At 40.0% G+C, this 22,379-nt stretch overlaps 1 protein-coding gene across 5 annotated transcripts; it reads left to right on the plus strand.

Moving 5' to 3' along the window:
* Nucleotides 1-708: 708 nt before the first annotated feature.
* LOC120431709 (uncharacterized) lies at nt 709-21,952 on the plus strand. Of its 5 annotated transcripts, none has more exons than XM_052710725.1 (8): nt 709-1,096; nt 9,753-9,944; nt 18,684-18,998; nt 19,097-19,480; nt 19,539-19,556; nt 20,335-20,493; nt 20,636-20,650; nt 21,030-21,952. In XM_052710725.1, exons 2-8 carry the CDS (start codon nt 9,761-9,763, stop codon nt 21,266-21,268), a joined length of 1,314 nt encoding a protein of 437 aa, XP_052566685.1. In that variant the 5' UTR covers nt 709-1,096; nt 9,753-9,760; the 3' UTR covers nt 21,269-21,952. The 5 variants fall into 5 exon arrangements, with proteins under 5 accessions (XP_052566685.1, XP_039452761.1, XP_039452764.1 ...); XM_039596827.2 differs by having other exon boundaries at nt 709-934; XM_039596825.2 differs by having other exon boundaries at nt 713-1,068.
* The last annotated feature ends 427 nt before the right edge of the window (nt 21,953-22,379 follow it).

A 22,379-nucleotide genomic window follows, 5' to 3' on the forward strand; every position in this document is an offset into this window, starting at 1 on the left:
CTTGAAGAGACTAAAAAAATGGTTGACAGCTGGAGCAATATTGATATCGAGAAGATCGACAGCCACTGTATTCCAAAATACAGCCTTTGGTTTAGTGTATCATGCTGGTTAAAAAGTAGAACTGATGTCTCTGACATATAGGGGAAATATACCCATTTTAATCACTCTAAGCCGTTCGACCAATTCCCATCACTTTTGCCGTTTTCCGCTATTAAATCAACATTTTCAGAGGTATCAACTACACGGAGAAAAAAGAGTTCCTAAAATCGTGAACAAGCGTTCATGAAAATGGGAACCTCGAACAAAGTGTTCAAATCCCATGGTACGATTTTGAAAAACGTACCATGAAATTTGAACACTTTGTTCGTGGTTCCCATTTTCATGAACGCTTGTTCACGATTCTGGGAACTCTTTTTTCTCCGTGTATGGAGAGTTGCTTGCTCACTTTTATTTGAGCTATTTATTACTTTGAAACAGTCAAAAACACTTTATGAAAGCTGTAATTCATGATCAAAGTGCTGATAGGCCGATAATAGAAATAGGCTGAGAAAGGGTATAGTTCCCCTAACGTTCACAACATCAACCCAAAAAATTAAATCATATCAGTCCCCTCCACCAGAACAAATCCCACTGTGCGCCATCAACAACAACAACCCCCAGAAGAAGGTGCCGCACCCCTCTCCATTCTCTGCTAGGTAGTAGCCGGCTAGCCAGCTGGGAAAACACGCTCATTTGCTACTCATTCCGGTTCAGCCCCGCTTGATGCTTGATCTGTATGCCAGCAGCAAAACAGCGCCGCCAGACCAATTCAGTCTCGGAAGTAAAGTCGCTGAAAGCGGACGCTCGTTGCTCGTTTTTCGTCGAGACATCGCTCGCCTGTTCGCGTGTGAGAATAGCATTATTTTTGCCGTTTTGTTGTGATTCTTCTGGTTGGGTGAGAAGAGACGACGTCATCGAGACAGGGAAGACGACGACGCCGGCGACTGGCCAATCGTAGTCCGAGCTGCTAAGTGATCGAACTCGACGGAATCGATCGATGCGTCGCTGCTAAACAAGGCTGCAAACAAAGTACGTGCTGTGTGCAGTGGCGGGGATTGTGTGTTTAGCACAAATGGTCAAAATTGATTTTGTTATAATCAAAAAACATTGAATCACAGTCAAGATAGTTTGTGAACATTCACAGGAAATATGTCCTCCAAAAAGCGGAAAATTATAATTTGCTACATTTATAGACAAGCTTTCTGCAATCAAGTTTGTCAGTACTTCAATGGTATTGTGCGTATCAGAGTTTGTTTGTGTTTACCGTTTATCAACAAGTGATTCAACTCGAAGTTGTATCACAATTGTTCATCAAACAACAAAAAGTCAATGGTATGATTCAAGGGATTTGAAGCGGGTGGTGAAGTGATTCAGATTTTATGTGATTCCTAGTTCTTCAGTAAACTTTCGCTTTGGCTTCCTTTATAGATTCCCTAATTCTTTTTTGCAATTACGAAAACAACATTTATGAACTTGAAATCCACCTTAGAAATTCGATCAAAGTAAAAATAAAATTTATTCACAGTGTTGAGAAGCGAATATAAGAGGTGTGGACTCTTGATCGATAAGCCACTTCCAGAACCGAACCGGCTCGTTTGCCAGAAATATCTCAACGAGTTAATCATCCGTATAGAGGCAACAACAGCAATAGAAAAATGGAATATATTATACGTGCGGAAAAACGAACGCACACCGGGCACGCAGGAAGAATTTACAAATTATATTTGTTTTTCGCCAGTCGGCAGCCGGTAGTAGTAAAAGCATGGAAGAATAAATTACGAGGCCAACGGCAGTTGATTTCCGAACTCAGTTTTTAACGACCACCGCCCGCGCCAGTGTTACTTGCTGAAATGATTTATGGATGCGCAAACATTCGTCTCAGTTAATTTTATAATAGATTTTAAGTGGTGTAGCGAAAAATTCCGCGTACTTTGGGATCACCCATAAATTCATCATACGAATTCTGGAGCACGATTTTGTTTGAGGGAAGAAAGAATACTGGGCGTGTCGTTATCGCCGTGTTAGCATCAGCCGGGCAAATTAGTGCTTAAAAAACTAGCCTGATTTCTAGGGAAATTTGTCGTCTTTTCTTGTGTGTATTCATTTGATCTGAACCTAAGCTTTTACCATATCCATAATGAACAAATAAAACCCAATATTATGAAAATATCTATCTGGAAATAACTTTTCAATACGTTTCTGTTCCACAATTGGCAAACATCACAAACTAACTTCAATCAACCAGATTTCAGAACCAGAACCACCCATTTGGTTTGAGATTATTAAGCTGCGGTATTTTCGATCGATCTTTGGATAGCCTTGAGTTTGAGAAACGATATGCTTTGTTCTAAACTTAACAAAACTCATTGTTCTTTTGGAATAAAAGACCATATATATATTTTTTATATTTGGTTTATAAATTGGTACGACCGTAAAGGATTTGAATCGTTTTTTTTTATTCAATTTACAATTTACCTACTTGACAGCTCGTTTAAAGGGGACCATCGTAAAATGTTGTCTTGTCATTCTTCTTATTTCAAAATTGTCAAACTTACGGACCCAATCTAGTAACAATCTGATTGTAAAAATAGTCCAAATTTGTTGGAAGATGTTTTGTAGATAGTGCTTTGAGGGATGAATGGACAAAATATATCAATTGCTACCGTAGTTTTAAAGAGACTAAAATTTGTGTATCAAAAATCTTGGTGGAAAAAGTTCTGGTTGGTGTGTACCGTCAAAATAAAATAATTAAATAAAAGTGATCAAAAAGGGTTTTTAGTCGTGTGTTTTACCGTTGTACATAAAAATTAACATAGGACCCTACTGTTGTTTTTTGAATAATTGAAATTTTTGACTAAAAAAATTGCCAAGTTGCACCGGGGTAATTCTCCACCAACTCACACAGCAGTTACCCCGTCCCCTTTTCGATTAACGTGAAACTTTATCCTTTATCTTTCAAATACCTTTCTAAAAATGTATAACAAAATGGCCTTATTACAATCTTTTGAGCTTTAGTCAGAATCAGAATCGTTTTTCAGCATATCTTTTGAAGTACTTCACTAAACATAATAATATTAACTAAGGTCTTATGGACGAATCGAATAAGACTCAAACGGTCCAAAACGGTTCAGCCAGTCCAGAGAAAATCGAGTTAATTTTTTTCGGTGCACGGACTTACATACATACACACTAGGGTGGTCCAAATCCGGACTTTTTTGGGGCTACCCCCTGAAATCAAAGATTGACCCATCACTAGGATAAATTCCAAATTTGAGCTCATTCTGACCACGGGAACCCCTCCCTCCAATCGTTTAAAGTTTGTATGGGAAAAATCGTCAAAATGTATGGAGAAAAGCAACTGTTTTACTTTTTTACCTGTGGAAGGCGCCATAATTATCCGATTCTTTCCATTTCTCAAATGTAGAACCTTCATTAAATTTAGAACAACTTTCCCGAAGACAGCATATTTTTAGGATTTTTTCCCGCGAAGTTATTAGCGCCCAAAACTGACCCTTTTTGCGCGGCCAGCTGTAAGGGGCTACCTAACAACGATGTTTATTTCCAATTCGTACACGCACGTGCTCTCTCTCAGGTTCAAACTCTCTCACAAGCTTGCTCGCCTGCCTGCCTGCCTGGCTACCAACAAGCGCGCGCGCGCGCTGTTTCTCTGCTGGACTTTTGTCGTCGTCGTCGTTTTCGTTTGCTATCCGCTGCGCTGCGTTTCTGGTATGTTTATTATAATTTTCAACTAAAATAGCAGGATTGTTTTGAGATATATTTAGCATATAAATTCTTAAATTATGTCAAAAATAAAAAATAAACTGCGCTGAAAAAAATAGTTTAAAGAAAAGAGAGCTTAGGCTCGATTGAAAAAGTACAGCAAATGTCATGAGAACAGGGTTTGTTTGTTTTTCCAAGCATTACACGCAGTTTTTCGTATATGCTAAAGAAACATGATAATGATTCAATTATTTAAAAAAAATCTTCAGGAAATACAAATGTTGTTCCATTAGGTAGTTTGCTTTAACAAAAATATACTTTAGTACAAATCAGAACAAATCAAGGCAATTTTACAATTATTGCTGCAAATTTCCATTCATACTCTCTAAAATTATTTTTTTATTCTTTCTGGAAATTTCTTTCTGTGATCCTAGACCACCTGCAACAAATATTGCAACTGTTTTTAATTTTTTGTTAGTTTACCTGTAAATTTTTCGATTCAGGAAACATCTCTTTCTGCACAATCGTTAACTACCTTCAGATCTTGCAGTTGCGGCCTTCTTTTAAGATACTCATTTGGATTCAGTTTTAAAAAAAAACTAAAGAAAATTCCTTCCAAAACGTTTGTTAGGTTTGGATCAGAACAGATGACGATTCATGGATGAACTAATTCATCAAATTTGTATTCTCTCTCACACGCTCTTATTATATGATATGTATTGTTGATCACATATTACATTAAATTTTAAATCTCAAAACAAACCTGGTATTTTAGTTCAACATTATAATAAACATGTCTAGCGTTTTTTTTTTTTTTTTTTTTAAAAGGTCCTATAAACATATGAAAGACAATAGTTTATTGGTCCTATTCAAAAAAACTCTGGATGTCAAGAACGCAGCGCAGCGGATAGCAAACGAAAACGACGACGGCGACAAAAGTCCAAGCAGAGAAACAGCGCGCGCTTGTAGGTAAACAGGCAGGCAGGCAGGCAAGCAAGCTCGTGAGAGAGTTTGAACCTGAGAGAGAGCACGTGCGTGTACGAATTGGAAATAAACATCGTTGTTAGGTAGCCCCTTACAGCTGGCCGCGCAAAAAGGGTCAGTTTTGGGCGCTAATAACTTCGCGGGAAAAAATCCTAAAAATATGCTGTCTTCGGGAAAGTTGTTCTAAATTTAATGAAGGTTCTACATTTGAGAAATGGAAAGAATCGGATAATTATGGCGCCTTCCACAGGTAAAAAAGTAAAACAGTTGCTTTTCTCCATACATTTTGACGATTTTTCCCATACAAACTTTAAGCGATTGGAGGGAGGGGTTCCCGTGGTCAGAATGAGCTCAAATTTGGAATTTAGCCTAGTGATGGGTCAATCTTTGATTTCAGGGGGTAGCCCCAAAAAAGTCCGGATTTGGACAACCCTAATACACACGCACTGACATTTGTTCAGAATTTGATTCTGAGTCGATAGGTATACATAAGCATCTGTGTAAATTCTTAGCGAAATTGGATGAGATTAACCCATTGATACTCGAGCTAAAGTTCGTGAAAAAAACGTTTTTCATACAAAAATGACTTTTTTAAATCGCTACCCGGGCAGACGGTAATAACAAAATTCATGCCATTTCAATAACAAATACTGTTAAAATAACAAAAATTGTTATGGAATCTTCTTGAAAAATCAATTTTTGCATAAGGGTTTAATAACAGTTTATGTTATCATAACAAAATTTGTTATTGGTCTGATATTGGTTGAAAGCCAAAACAACTTTGGAATAGATAGATCGAAGTAGTCGTGGTGTGCGGGCGCGTTTATTTTTCGATCCGTCACGAATTTTTGAGAATATCCGGAATATTGATTTAACATAAGAAGAAATTGCCGCAAAGTGGAAGTATCTCAAGCGAAGAAGAAGCAATTCGAGATGGAGCTCAATCCGGAGGAAATCAGGGCCAGGTGGCTGCGGAAGCTGGAAGCCAGTTCAACGGTGACGGAGGCAGGCGGTGACCACTTGGCGGCCACATTCGGCAGCGCATGTTTACGGAGCGGGTTGGATGATCCCTGGATTTGGGTGAGAGCGTTCTAGTTTTATCCTTATTATTGTACTGCATTTCAATTTTAATTATATATAACAACCAATTCGCACTACTTCACTCGTCGGTGCAGTATCCCATAAATCCCTTTCCCCTTCCAAATCCGGATATCTTGGAGGTCGTCTAAGTTCTTAGGCATCTCTATAAGGTATCCAATCATCACATCCCTCCCCCACTTCCCCCGTTGATCGTGAGGAGTCGACCAAAAGGACAAATGAGTGGTAATGTGTCATTCGGCGCATTCCTGACGCATTTATTTTCCTTATCGGCGCCAACCTAGCTATTGCGAGCTTTATGCTCGGCTAGAGTACGGTTAACTAAGCTAAGCTAAGCTAAGCTAAAGCCAAAACAACTTTGGAATAACATTTTTTGTTATGGAAGAATACCGCCAACTGTTATTGGGATGATCGGATTAGTTGTTAAAATAACAAAAAACAATAACAAAGATTTGTCAGAAGAATAACTAAAAATGTTATTGGTCCGTTATTTCAATAACAATCCAATAACAAAAAAACCATAACGACGAATAACAAATCCTGTTATAAATAACAAAAAATGTTATTGGCCTAGTATTTTCAAAAATCAAAAAATGTTATTCCCAAGTTATTTCCGTCTGCTCGGGTAATAACTTTTCAGGATAAAGTTTCACAGCTGGGATGTTGGGAATTTTTTTTGGGAATATTTGGATGGAAGTAGCCCACCGTGCAGACCAAACCGTAAGAAACTTGGGTTTTCGATTTTTCCCATACAAACTTCACCTCCGAGTATCAATAGGTAAGTGATGACCGATTTTGCTCATATTTCGCCCAGAGTCCTAAAATAAGTCAAGGAACAAAATTCAACTTTGGGAGTGAGGATTTGAAAAAAGTCCCATATTCTGGGCACCCTAGTTTACATGATGATTGGTCTACGAGTTCATTTCTCGAATGATTTTATAGCTTTTCCTCAGTAAGGTGAAGAAGGCAAATATTGAGGGACATGCACTGCCCCTGATCGCATAAATGTCCCATATGCATTTTCATCACTTTTGAGTTATTGATGCAGTTTTGTTCAAAATCGTGTGCTCTTTCCGAAAAGCCTATAACATCCAGTACTTTGTTGTAGAAATCAGGAGGAAATCCTGTTTTTCCGTGAAAACTTAACACGTAGCCTTATGTGTGGGACAAACTTCAAATGCGTTTTTCTCAGCTTGCTGTTTTTGCATATGGGACATTTATGCGAACATGGGCAGTGCAGATTCGAAATAAAAATTAAATTTCCTTTCTAATCCCACAATTGTTCAAACCTTATATGATATATATCAATTCACTATAGTACGTATGAGATTAAACCATCAAAACGATTTTTTATAGCAGATTATGTCAAGTTGCCGTGAACACTACATCCTAAAACGTTCTTACAAGATTTTATGAGCGCAGCAAAATGACCACACTAAAGTGTCTGGATCTGACAGAAAGCTCTTGGTGAAACTAAGATCCATTGCAGTCTCATCGTGCAGAACGTGACTCACATCGCCGGTGGATAATTGTGCAGCCACGCGGATAAACATCGAGTTGCGGGCGCGCATTAATAATAATCAACGGCACTGAGCAGTCCCCAAGCCCTGACCTCTTGATTCTTGGACTCATCACGTCATCGCCACAGCCGAGAAAAAGATTTGTGGCTAATCGTAATCGTGCAAGCCCTGGTAAACTTTGCCCTGAGCCTGTCAACACTTGAATGGGATTTGATGCTCAGATATTGGAATTTAAATGTTAAAATTAAGCTGAGATGGGTTTGTAAAAAGCGAAAGTCTATACTTAATCTAACCTACGCTACAACAACCAAGCACGAATTAGCAACTTTTTGTTGAATTCGTAGGATGTACTTTGTATGCTCGAATGATTCAAACACAGGTGACAATTATCATGACTCTGTAATGGCACCGACGAATTGTTCTTGTGTCACGACAATATGTTTAGTCAGTGAGCTTAACCTTGGTACTTGGAATCAAATTTAGTTAAATTGAGTGATTACTCGTGTGACAAAGTAAGGTAATCGAGTCATCAATAGTGTTATGATTGCAACGTAACTTCATGGTTTTGTTAATTATTTAGCTTTGAATGATTTAGCTTTAAAATAAATAAAAATTAAATATCAAACATTCTTTCAAATCTAATGACGTAGTTCTACTAGAATCTTTTCAGAGTATAGAAGATATCCCCAGTGCTTTAGAACGTCCCCAAGGCTAACAACGTGTCGACAAGTTTTCGACTCCACGAACCAAAAAGTGAACGAACTTAGACCAGAGAAGCTGACTGTGGGATTGTTGACTTTAAATGTATTAAACCAGTTTTGGAATTGACGTTCACGAGTGAAGACAAGTCCCATTGTTATTGTATACATTTCTGTAAATTGTGAAAGTGTTGCCAAGGCCAGAGGATCTTTAAAGAAATGTATAGAATTTTTAAAATTATGCTACGTTTTCTTTACAATACAATTGCAATATACAATATTTTTTTGGAGGTTTGTAGAGAAATATTTAAAAAATACTCATTTCTAAAAAATGTACAGTGCCTACCAGCGACTCCACCGAGACAGGACCCAGAGAGACGACTCCTACACCTGGACTGAGCTAACGACCTAACCTTTTTTGGTTAGTCCGGGGCCAACATTTACTTCCCGTCCGACGGAAGGCGTGATCAGACAAATCTCGTCTCGAAATATGCCACCGGGACCGTCTGGGATCGAACCCAGGCCGACTGGGTGAAAGGCAATCACGCTTACCCCTACACCACGGTTCCCGTCATTTTTTTCCGAACAACTACTGTATTTAAATGTTTCGATTTGACCATTTCAAGCTGTTTATGTAACGCATCTTGAGCTATGATAAACTATGTATAATATATCGGCAGAGTGTGGTTAAACCGTAATTTTCTTTAGAACGTGAAAGTCGAAAATAGCAATTCTTTTGCGCTGAACATAAACAAACATTTTGTAGTCCCACGACTGGTTGTCCTATGCTGTTGATCAGTTAAAATTCTTACCATGGGACCAGGCCTGCACATTTGTAAATTACGTTACAGACAATACATCAGGGGATGAATAATTTTTTTTTCGATAGTTTCCACTAGGGAAAACTACTCTGAAGATTGAAGTAACAATAATCTTGATGCAAAAGTTGATGTGCACCGTTTTAAGTAATTCATTAAAAAGCTATTTAATACCCAATAGATTCACAAAATATTTAATAGCATTTTAGATTGTAGAGAATGTAAGAATGTTGCCGTTTTTCTAACTTGAGTTTGTTAGAAGAAACACACTGTGTGGTAGTTTGTTTTTTTTTTAATGTTAATATAAGAATTAAATCGTATGAAAAAATGTGTGCTGCATAAAAAATGGTTTTATTTGTTTCAAAAAGCTTGCCAAAATTTTGATTTCATTTTGAATAACATTGGTAAATAAATGAGTAAACACCGTTAAACCGTCATGAAGATGTTTGATAATATTTAATGACACGAGTTGAAACGTGACGACTGCCTAGACAATTAATGCCAGTTAGAAGCCATCAACACGCAATTGTTCATGGCGATAAAACGTAATCCTGTTCGGCGGATGTTTTCATAACCAAATTATTCTATCTGATGCGAGTGCTTTGAAGCGCGTTAGTCATTCACAACCGACAACCAGAGACATTTCCACAAATCACGCTTTCAAACGTGTCTACAGCGACGGTTTCCAGATTCTCCCAGGCTGACATAATTTGAGTTAGCAGCCTTCCACATCTGCCGCGCGAAGAACAAACTTCGTGACAATAGTCTATTTCTTTATTTTTCAGGAACTCACACAGCCGTTCATTGACGCAAATTTTGAACGACGGCGACGACGACGGCTTTTCATTGAAGTTTTCCTTTTTTATTGTTTGCAGAATTCATCATGATGAGGTCGTCGTTACCTTGGAGCAGGTGGCCTGGTCACGTTGTGGCTGCAGCAGTGCTTTGCTGTTGCATCTGCGTACTGCTTCCCCTTGTCCAGGGACTAGACGGACAGGAAATTGATCTCGAATTTGCCAATCACGGACGAGACACTGCCGTTGCCACTGCTGATAAAGTTGTTTCGGGTAAGTGTACAAGAACGTGCAGCGAAACACAGGTTCACCATTAGCGAACTAATGAACAAACATCGACTCCAATGTTGCGGATGTTAAGCTTCGAGATTCGATTGCGCGTTTCTGGAAGACGACACCATTACGAACCCCAACATTGAGGTAAAAAGAGCTTAGCGTAGCCAGTGGCGGCCGGCAAGAACCAAATTAATTAATTCATTACAGTTTTATTGTTAATTAAAAAGTAATTGACTTTTCAGCGAGCAACAACAACAAACGGTTGCTGCTACTGGTAGCGTCGCGACGCCACCTCCGTCGCTGCCGTCATCGTTTGCGGTTAGCCGTTTTAAGGTTATTTCGCTCTGTTTGGTGGGTTCGGTCCGAAAAGTTTTTGCGCGAAAAATTGGTGCGGTTCTATCGATCCCGTGGCCAGGGCAACAATAATTACAAACTTGCCAGTTTGGGGTGCTGTGGAGACGTCTTTGCAAAATTGTTTGAGCTTGGTTGAAAAATATTCAAGATGATTTGCTTGACACCTAAGTATACTAAAATTCAACTTTTTGAATCATTGAGACAAACTGATTTTTTTTCGTTTAAGATGCAAGTTCTTTTTAAAACTAATTTAAGTTATCCATACTGTGGTTCCGACAAGCTTTTGTTAACAGTACCTTTGAACCAAAAAATAGATCAATAATTGATTCGTTGCAGACACTTTACAAAACACACGATAAATAATAACAACCTGAAATTCATCATTTGGTATTTTTTTTTTTTGTTCATGACTTATTTTTATTAGGTCCTTTTAGGTGCTGTGACCAGGTTAGGACCGAGGATCAATAGTACAGAAAATAATAAAAGAAAAGAAAAAAAAACCGTAACTGAATTAGATGATCATTTGCTCGTGCCATGTGTCAACAAGTGTGCGATCACATCAATCTGTTCTTCGGGTGTCTTGCACTGCCTCAAGCGAACTCTACACTCAAAATCAGAAGTACCCTTCAAAAAGGGTTTTATCTACCCTTTATCTGTCATCCCATAGAAATAAAACCCTTTTTGAGGGTTACTTCCACCCTTTTTTCAAGTTTACCGGTAGTAACCCTTTTCTAAAGGGTGACGACGGGTGAACTTGAAAAAAAGGGTGGAAGTAACCCTCAAAAAGGGTTTTTTTTTCTTTGGGATGACAGATAAAGGGTAGATAAAACCCTTTTTGAAGGGTACTTCTGATTTTGAGTGTATATTCTCGATAAATGGTCCACAGCTCGGACTCGCTGTACAGCTTCCGTTCGCCTGGTTGCTCCTTCGGGGTTGCACCGGCGCCGGCGCCAGTGTTTTCTCGACTTTTTCCTGCGGGACGAGGATGCTTTTCTTCCGTCCCGACGGACGGCACCGCTCCAGGTAGCGGAGGAAAATCCGCCGCGGTGAACGCGGCTACAGCCGGAGTCTGTTTGTCCTTCTTCCATGCTGGCGGCTTCGGCTTGGACGCCTGCTGCCTCGACTGGATGAACTGCGCACGTTTGGGACAGCTGCGGTCCAGACCCTCGTGAGATCCAGAGCAGTTGACACACTTCTTGGCTTCCGTTTCTTCTGCTTTGCACTTTTCCGTGCTGTGGGCACCCCCACAGCTGCTGCACCTGGGCTTGAGATGGCAGTTACTGGTTCCGTGACCGAACTGCAAGCAGTTCTTGCACTGGGTCACGTGCGGTTCTTTGTTCCGGAAGGCCACCCACCGGACGACGACTGATCCCACTTTCTTAACCTTGCTACTCAACTCCTTGAGACTGGTGTGCCCCTTGGAGAAGAGTACAACGAAAGGTGTCTCATCGATGGCGGGGAGCTGCTGCTTCCGCTTGATGGCGTGAACTTCCAAGGCGTCCAGCTCATGTTCCGACTTGAGCAGCTCCTTGATGTAATCCGGTTCCAGGTTCGGAAGACCTCTCATCACTACCCGGTGCGGTCTATCACCGCGCCTTCCGTAGGTGTAGAACTCCACCTTGTTCTTCTTCAGGTGGGCTTGCACCGTGTCGAAGTCGTCCCTCTTGAAGCACGTAATTTTGGTGCCGTACCGCGTCAGTTTGTGTTCCGGCTGGACATCACATGTCGACATCACCTTCGCAAGGCGGGCGAAGCTTGTATTTTTCACCACCAGCGGCGGCTGCTTCTTTTCCCCGGCCGACTTGCCGGATTCTGGTACCACGGGGTGGATTTTCCTGCGGCTGGGTTCGCATTGTTGTTGTTGTTGTTGTTCTCCTCCGCTAGCGGGCTGAACATGTTGTTGCTGAGCAGTTTTTTCACCTCCAGGCCATCGGCGACGGTGATCTCCTCCATAGCCTTCCTGCGCCGAACCTTGATAACGGGACGAAATTCGCCCCCGTCCTCTCCTCCTCCTTCGGAGTCTTCCACCTCCATGCCCGTCGCCGCCTGCGCTTTGGGTTGGAACCCGTCCGGCTTCTCCCACACACTTTTCTTCAAGGCCGCGTTCCAGTAGAACGGCCTTCCATCCTCAGTCCTGTGCTCCGTCCACACACTCTCCGCCGGAGCGGCCGCCGCCATGGCCGTCGGCGAAAGTTAAAAAAAAAACACCGTCAAAAACGCGCTAAGCTCCAATCAAAGGACACACGTCTGCTCTGGGCGAGCTGTCAAACTGGAATGATCATTTGGTATTTTGTTTATAGGCTTGTTTAAGAATCGGATTTGTTCTCGATTAGGTTGTATGAAAAAATCCAACTTTTTTTTTAATTTGTTACCTTCTACAAAATTGTAAGGCAAGCAACTTTGTCAAAAACACAAAAACTTTATCTGGCAATCTACTTCTTCTATAAACAAATAGACCAAAAGCATCATGCCCTCAAATTTTATAAACCTTGCAAATATTTTGGACAGATTCAAGAGTAACAGTCATTCTTGTGTATATTGGATGAAATTTTTAAAATGAAATATATTAAATAATATAAATAATAAAATATATTAAATATTCTGTACTGTATATTTTGTATTTTGAAAAAATGTCTATGGTATTTTTCTTTAAACTCTAGACCTCTATAATTTTATATATGAAAACAAGCTTTTCCCGGCAAACTTCGTCCTAACCTTTTTAGGTTTCTTGACGTTTCAAGCTTGTTTGCAGCCTCCTGTGATCAAAATTTGATTTTACGCAGCTTTTCCCATACAATCTGCAGATTTTCCGGAATCGGCTCCGGAGTGGCCAAAGTGTCAACTAATTAGCGTAAAAACCTTCCTTGGGCTTATACAAACTCAACGCAACAAAAAGCGCTCCGATCCGACTTTCCGTTATCAACTGATGCGCGTTCGAACAAAACCGTCGAAATTTTATATATATACAAGCCTTACCCGACAAACTTCGTTCTGCCTATTTTTTTCGTTTGTTGACGTTTTTTGATTTGTTGCTTATTCAGCCTCCTGTGATTAAAAAATAATTTTACGTAAATTTCTCCATACAATTTGCTGATGCTCCGGAATCGGGTCCCGAGTGGCCAAAGTGTCAATTAGTTAGCGTAAGAACCTTCCTTGGGCTTATACGAACCCAACGCAAGAAAAAGCACCTCGATCCGACGCTCCGTAGTGAACTGATTCGCGTTCGAACAAAACCGTCGAAATTTTTTATGTATATAATAATAAAAATAGATAAAAGTGAACTTTTAGGATTTTTTTTTAAGATACAACCAAAACAAAATTCTAAAATTATCCAACTATATTTACTTGGAAAACATAAAGTGAGCCATTTTTATCGTTCCAACTATCAATCCCAGCGAAACCGCTCAGCTAGCTTATTTGGCCCTTATTATCCCACCCACCCCCGGGGGACACATAAAGCACCGAGCTTTCCATCTTCTGAACCACGCGGTTAATCCTCCGGACTTGGCACGCGGTGGTGAGCCCCACGGATAAGAGTGAAAAATTAATTTGCTACCACTCCGCTGTTGCTGCTGCGTGGTGGATTAGTACGAAAGTCCCCGTCATCAGACGAGCTGCCGCTGTCGCTGCTTCCGAAATTAGCTCGAAAGTGTACGGGGTTGGGTTGGTGCTGTATATACTTCGGGCCCAGTCACCAGAACTTGATGCCGGAAACCGCACCCGCAGAAATTATGGCGAAAATCATCGTCTTCAGCAGGTTGAAGATGGATTCATAAAACATGAAGGATGATTATGAGGGTTATTTTATTCATTGCAGAAGAATGAAAAATTACATTTTCATGTTTATTGTTTCTACCTTTTAAGAATAATTAGAAAATTGCACTTAGCTTAGGAATTTGAATCAATGGAAATGAATCTGATCTTCTACGATGGAAAAGTTGTCAAATTAGAAACATTACGTAAGGTTCGAAAAATTTCAAAATCTACGGTAAGTTGACGTTTCCATATCAAAGGTAAACAAACAACTGCATAGCAACGGATATCAGCCCAGCAAGTTGTCTAAGTTGATTGTAGATGACGGCCGTACTTTTCTCAGTAACGTTCTTTTCTCAGTAAGAGCAATTCCAGCTCAAATCAGGAATTTTTCTGCTACTTTTGTACCCGACCCTCTCCGATTTCAATGACACTTTCTAGACATGTTATCCTAGGCCTATATAAGCCATTTTTGTGTATATGGAGCCAGTAGTACTCGAAAATACCATTTGAGAAGGGCGTAAGGTATTTAAATATTTTTGTATTTCGCAATTTAAAAATTACTGTATCTCGAAGCCATTGAGTCGTATCAAAAAGTGGTCAAAGACAAACTTGTAGGAATTGGACGGGCTTTCTGAAAAAAATACACTGAAACAAAAATACACGCCACTTCTATGAGATTTTTCGATTTTTAAGTCTAAAACTTAAATTTAAAGGTGTTGTCACGATTTTTTTTCGTTCAAATTTTTTGAGGAAATAGCCTAAGATGTTACCAAAAGACTGACGAAAAATGCAGGATGGTATGTCCCTCTTTAAAAAATACAAAAATCATTTACTAAAACTGTTTTTTTGAAAAGTGGTCAAAACGTCAAAATTTTCAAAAACATATAGTGGGAATCGATTCCCCAGACAATTTTACATAAAAGTCTCTATATTGACCATTGTCCTATGTCCAATAGGGTGGGCACGGATTTTGAAAAGTTCTCAGATCAAGTTCTGGTGTGGTTCCCCTTGTAGGGCATACTCATAGGGTTTCTCACGCCAAATTTCAGCTCATTTGGTTGAAAACTTGACGGGACCGTGGTGTAGGGGTAAGCGTGATTGCCCCTCACCCAGTCGGCCTGGGTTCGATTCCAGACGGTCCCGGTGGCATTTTTCGAGACGAGATTTGTCTGATCACGCCTTCCGTCGGACGGGAAGTAAATGTTGACCCCGGACTAACCTAAAAAAGGTTAGGTCGTTAGCTCAGTCCAGGTGTAGGAGTCGTCTCCCTGGGTCCTGTCTCGGTGGAGTCGCTGGTAGGCAGTTGGACTAACAATCCAAAGGTCGTCAGTTCGAATCCCGGGGTGGATGGAAGCTAAGGTGTAAAAAGAGGTTTGCAATTGCCTCAACAATCAAGCCTTCGGACACTTAGTTTCGAGTAGGAATCTCGCAATCGAGAACGCCAAGGCAATGCTGTAGAGCGAACAATTTGATTTTTTTTTTTGTTGAAAACTGGCTTGTCTCAAGCGAGTACAAGTTTACATGGGATTTACTATGGGAAATTTTGAATTTTCGTTCATTCGCTCCTACAGGCCTGGGGAGAACATGTAGAAACTTCTAGGATGGCCAGAAATGAGCGGAATCGTCTGGAGAATATCTTTCCATAAGAGACCAGGTCGATTCGTTCAACCTCCATCGAGCTCAACGGCAATACATCCGGGGTTTTCGAAACCAACGGTTTTCCCCAGAAAAGCATCAAATTTTCCATAGCATGCTATGAATGGTTGATGAACACCGCGACGCCACATGTCAAACAGCTACCACGTGATTGTAAAATTTGCACCATAACAGTTTTTTTCTTATTTGGAGGTTTAGAGTACAGCTAAATAGTATCAAGATCACAATGAATGATAATTGTATAGTTCAAAAAGTAATAAAAAATGTTTTTCATAGGCGATGCTAGTCCACGTGGTAGATGTTTGACATGTGGCGTCGCGGTGTTCATCAACCATTCATAGCATGCTAAGGAAAATTTGATGCTTTTCTGGGGAAAACCGTTGGTTTCGAAAACCCCGGATGTATTGCCGTTGAGCTCGATGGAGGTTGAACGAATCGACCTTGTCTCTTATGGAAAGATATTCTCCAGACGATTCCGCTCATTTCTGGCCATCCTAGAAGTTTCTACATGTTCTCCCCAGGCCTGTAGGAGCAAATGAACGAAAATTCAAAATTTCCCATAGTAAATCCCATGTAAACTTGTACTCGCTTGAGACAAGCCAGTTTTCAACCAAATGAGTTGAAATTTGGCGTGAGAGTCCCTATGGGTATGCCCTATAAGGGGAACCACACCAGAACTTGATCTGAGAACTTTTCAAAATCCGTACCCACCCTAATGTCCAATCCTTGGGAAGATACAGCGGTTTTAAAAATAAAAATGATGAAAAAATGGGTTTTTTGATGGTTTTTTGCAATTTCTATATGGCAGACTTAGTTTTTCAGTCTCGTAAATATTTTTACCGGAAAGTTTGACTTTGACAGCATTTCAATTGGATGTAAGGGCTTACAGATATAAGCTTTATTACATTGTAATAACTGAAAAGGGAATATTTTTTCCAGTGTGGTAGAAACCTGGATAGTAAATTAGCTTCCGTAAATATCAAAACGAGTCAAATCAAAAAGCTATCAAAGGCAAACTGATGGGAAATTGGACGAGCTTTCCGGTAAAAATATTTAAGAGACTGAAAAACTAAGTCTGCCATATAGATATTGCAAAAAACCATCAAAAACCCCATTTTTTTATCATTTTTATTTTTAAAACCGCTGTATCTTCCCAAGGATTGGACATAGGACAATGGTCAATATAGAGACTTTTATGTAAAATTGTCTGGGGAATCGATTCCCACTATTAGTTTTTGAAAATTTTGACGTTTTGACCACTTTTCAAAAAAACAGTTTTAGTAAATGATTTTTGTATTTTTTTAAGAGGGACATACCATCCTGCATTTTTCGTCAGTCTTTTGGTAACATCTTAGGCTATTTCCTCAAAAAAATGGAACGAAAAAAAATCGTGACAACACCTTTAAATTTAAGTTTTAGACTTAAAAATAGAAAAATCTCATAGAAGTGGCGTGTATTTTTTTCAAAAAGCCCGTCCAATTTCCTACAAGTTTGTCTTTGACCACTTTTTGATACGACTCAACGGCTTCTAGATACAGTAATTTTTAAATTGCGAAATACAAAAATATTTAAATACCTTACGCCCTTCTCAAATGGTATTTTCGAGTACTACTGGCTCCATATACACAAAAATGGCTTATATAGGCCTAGGATAACATGTCTAAAAAGTTTTTTTTTAAGTAAAGTGATTGTAGATACCCCAGAATACGATTGCTCCAAAGAAATCACTTTCTAAATTAACAGTTTGAATGTTATTTTGAAAATTAAATTAATTGTGCTCTTTTGTTTTATCTAGATAGGGATCCCAGAATGTTTAGTACAAGAGATCACGGAACGGAATCGACATAACACCTTATAATGTGGCCCTCTTAAACCTTGCGGTTTCGTCAACGGATCCTCAGGCGTGTATCGTTCTTTTTGCGACAAGACTCCACCTCTCGGGTCTCCTAAGTGTGAAGGTATGGCACGGGGAGAGGGCACCGAATACCTAAATTTACACTTAGATTGTTTTGCGTCCGCCTCGGGATTTGAACCGGCGACCTCTGGATTGTGAGTCCAGTGCGCGGTCCGATTGATATACTCAGGCAAGAGAGCACACGGGCATCAAATAGTCAACTCTCGAACGTATTTTTCTAAAAATAGTCCATAACAAAATAAGAACACAAAAGTAAACATTATTGTCTTTCAAAACTCAGATCAACTCTTTTTGAATGGTACTGATAGCTAACATCTCAGTACCAGAGAAATAAACTGATTAAACTTTCAGCGCTTCTCAAAAAGTTGCATTCTTATCAAAACATGCAGCAAAACCCCCGAAACTCGCTCGTACGGAATGTGTGTAAACATTTTATCTTTGAACTTTAACGACCTGTTTTCCACGAGCGTAAACTTTTCCCACGCGATTGCAAGGGGCACAAATTAGCACGCAGAGCAACAAAAGTCAAACACAAGCAAAGTACACGTGAATAAAATTTGCTCTTCGCTTCTCTAACATCCTCACGGGGTGATTTTCCCCTTCGATACCATTGGGATTGATTTTGAGTTCGACTCGACTTGGATGCTGATGCCGTTTATACTTCAGCGCTACAAGATGTGTGTACTTTGCGTTAAATCCCTTAAGAAAATGGTCTGCATTAAATACGTGAATGTGCTTTGCGTCGTACACTCAGTTTCATGGAAGTTGGAGATTATTTGCTTTTGTGCAGAAATGAGGCATGAGGAAAGAACAGCTGGTTGTGTTTCGTTGTGTCCTGTAAGAAACGGACACCCAGAAGCTCTTCCAATACAATCCGATAAAAAATACCAAGAGCCTCCATTGAACGTCCTTTTCTAAGAATGAATCCTTGGAGGCGTTTGCTTTCATAGAATGATTCCATAGCATTTATACTCTTTTCAAGTTTTCATGCAACGGACTGTGCGACGCTGATGTGGGTTATTCAATACATCTGCCTTTCTTTACTCCTTTGACAGATTCGAAGCACGCCGATGTGGCCACACGGCGAAAGCCAACGGAATCGTGGGTGGTGCGGCGGAGAGACAAACCAAATAAATCATCCTCGAAAAAGTTCGTGGAAACAGACTGGGTCGAAGATTCGCAACAGTACGGAAAATCGAAGAAATCAATCTACGATAAGAAATATTTCGATTATCTGCCTGCGGAGCTAAAAGACTCTCCCGAGACTTCCGCCGACGTGCCTTTATCGAAACGAACCAATAGCAGGAGAATTCGACGCGGTGCCGAATCCACCGAAGACGCAGATGAATCGCGACGCTCCAAGAGGCACGGTATGTGTGTGTACGTGTTTGTGCGTAACATTTAATATCGAACAATTTTGCTGCTTTTTTTTATTCCCATAAATCATGCCAACGTTCTGTATTGAAAGGCTGGTACGTTCAACCAGTGGCGTCCTACTCTTACACGGTGCCCCAGATGGTATATTCCGTCGGTAGCTGGCCGCCAGTGGTGTCTCAGCAGTACCCAACGGTCTACCAGCAGCAGCCGAGCTTGCCGTTTGGACCTACGTACGGGAACAGAGGTCCGTTTACTACGCCGGCCACCGTAGATCGGACATATCTTCCTCCCACCACCACCAGAAGACCCAACTCTACGCCACCGGATCGGACCTATCTGCCCGTTCCGACCCCGTCTCCGAACGGTGAAGGTCCAGTTGATGGTGGCCTCGGTAATCGCTTCAACTTTGAGAACAATCCAGACCGGTTCGTTTTCGATGTCGTGTATGACAATAACAGAGTAAACTATAATTTGAGTGAGTATTTTAAACGTGGGTCGAAATTTAATTTTAATTGATTCTTCTTCGTTTTCAGTGCCACGGCCTCAGCAAGGTAAGCAATATTAAAAGCGTTTTTTTGTTTTGTTCTTGGAACACAAACAGTCATAACCCTTTGAATTTTAATTGGCGATTAATTTGATATAAAATAGGCATTTTTTGATAAAACGTATAGGTGATTTAATATCACGACATACATTCAAAAAGAACTAAACAATTTGGCAATTATCATTCATATTTCATGTAGGCCAGCAACAAAAAAAAATGTGGTTGTACTAAATTGTATCAACTGCTTTTTGGAACAAAGTCTTGTTTTATATCCATCACATATGTATTGATGGAGACGCATGGCGTTTAAAAACTGAAAAAGACGGAAATGCACTGCGATGGGTTTTTTTTTAAATAAATGACAAGCTTATACCTGGCGGCCCATAAAATCTTAAGGTTGCGGCCGATGCTTCATTACTTTGAAATGATTCTAAACGTTACTCACCCAAATTTCGTTTCATTTCCTAACTCACGACCACCATTGATCGTGTTTGACTCGCAAGTTAATTTAAAGTTTCAATCCAATGCATAATTGATAAAAATCAGTTCCAACCAACTCCGAAGGCCATCCCATTAAGGGTGAAACACCAAAATGAACCGTTGGGTAAAAATAGAAACATCTGTAACAGATTGAACTTGATGTGGGTTCAGTTTATAACTTATTTGTGTTTTCGATCACAACGAGCAGACCCCGCCACATGATGCCTATTTCGTTTGCCAGTTTTGCCTAATAACGACAATGTTGTGTGTGTATGTTTGTGCATTGTTGTTGTTTTTTCCTTTAGGACGAATTCCCCCGACAACCAGGCGTCCACAGGCATCGTTCCGGCCGGAAACTGCCACGGTTGGAGATCCCGGACGAACCACGACCACTCCACGGCCGTCGATTCAGCACAACAGCGATGACGACTACGATTGGTCCAGTCTCGGCCTTGACTCTGACAGTAAGTAGTCGAGTGTCAAGTGTGTGCACCATGTGCGTTTCAAGGTGGCCCTATTTTGCTGGGAGCATCGCCTCTCTTTTATTTATAAAGCAACGTAAACTTACTTGATTGTGTTTCTTTTTTTGTGTTTTTTTTTTTGTAGTTGGAAATAGACTAGGTAAATGGCAATAGCTTGCACTTGCTTCTTGTTGACGCATGGCATGTATTATTTTTGGATAAGCTGCACCGTATTCGATAAATATGCACGCAGAATAGTTCGTACAACGACACACGGCCAGCCTGTAGAATGTGGAGAACCTCTTCATTTGTAATGTGAAATGATTTGTTTGTGGTTAGCGTGTAACTAAGTCATTGATGTAGCACATCAACAAAAAAATGCACGTTCAATTCGTAGTAGGCTATGAAAGCATCAATGATGGTCGTTACACTTTTAAATGTTTCTACCCAGGTGGATCTATAGTGCAAACTCGCCTTGTCGCTAAATCGATTCACCTGAGGTTCACCCATGATTTCATCGAAATTCGATATTTTCCCAGGAGCCGGTGGAGATGACTCGAACAATGACGTTTCTGGCTCTGGCACCGGAAATCAGAACCGGAAGAAACCCTCCAAGTGCACGTGGGCAATTGCCAACTGTTGCAGTCACAATTCGGACCGAATTCGTTACTACTGCTTCGAGCAAAATCAGTGCTACGGTGCATTCTGGGGTGAAAATGTCTGCCGCAGGTACTTCCAGGCAGCGTTGAAGGAAATTGAAACCTACTACGACATTTGATCCGGACAAACATTGGGTTTGTACATTTGAAGTTCTTAACGAGCGGATACTCCCAATATCTTAGTGGGGATGAGGAAAACATATATTTATTAGGGTGGTTCGAATTTGACTATTCACATTCTATTGTAAAGCTGAACTGTATGGGTATAATGATTCTAAATCATTCTAACATTAGCTAGATGGGATAAAAACTCGAGCAGCCCAAGCTGAATACGTTTTCCATGCGATTTTGTATAGGGAGCATGTTGGCAGTTTTTTTTCAATTCATGTCAACATCATAAGCCGGCTTCTGGCAATTCATTTGGAGTAGGTACTTAATATCGATATTTTTATGAAGCTCTCCGTAACGAACACGAAAATGGCTTAGGCTGCTCTAGCTTTCGTAAAATTGTGCTCATATTTCAGATTTTGGATTAGTACACCTTAGAAATTCAGCTCTGCAACGGAAGGCGATGAGTTAAATTTGAACTTCCCTAATATTTATTTTTGTACATCAAGAAGCAGTGCATGTTTTTTTCGCAGTATATTCAGATGTCAATAAAAAATACTATCGAAAATTTGAGTGCTAGAAATCTTATTGTCCTTTGTTAAGCAACTTTTTTTTTCATTTTGAACTATCTATAATTTGTAAATATATATTAATTAATCTTGCCCCACATGGTTCTACATAATAAAAAGATTCATGCGATCAAATTTTCTACAAACGGCAACTTTTTGTTTCTTTGATGACTCCTTTCCTTATCTGTAATTCTCAACTATTGCTGGATTGAATAAAATTAAAATGATCGTACCATTAAATTATCGTGAGTGATCTAACATGTCCTGGATTAATAAATACTGATTCTGCTCATAACTGAGAAAGAGGCCTAAATTACCTCAAGAAACAATATTCAGCTTATGGTGCAAAATTCTGGGTAGCATAATTTTCACGAAACAATGTTCACCGTCAAACTAACATTAAACATAACATTAAAAATTCCGTTCCGTCCTCATCAACAACTCCCATTAAGGCACTTCCAATCAATCAGGTGTATTGCCTATCAAACTTTTCCAATTCAACTTGTCCTGACGGTACCGCTGCGGAACAACGATATTTGTCAATCTAGGTCAA

This window comes from Culex pipiens, chromosome 1, assembly GCF_016801865.2.
Source record: "Culex pipiens pallens isolate TS chromosome 1, TS_CPP_V2, whole genome shotgun sequence".
Taxonomy (NCBI): Eukaryota; Metazoa; Arthropoda; class Insecta; order Diptera; family Culicidae; genus Culex; species Culex pipiens.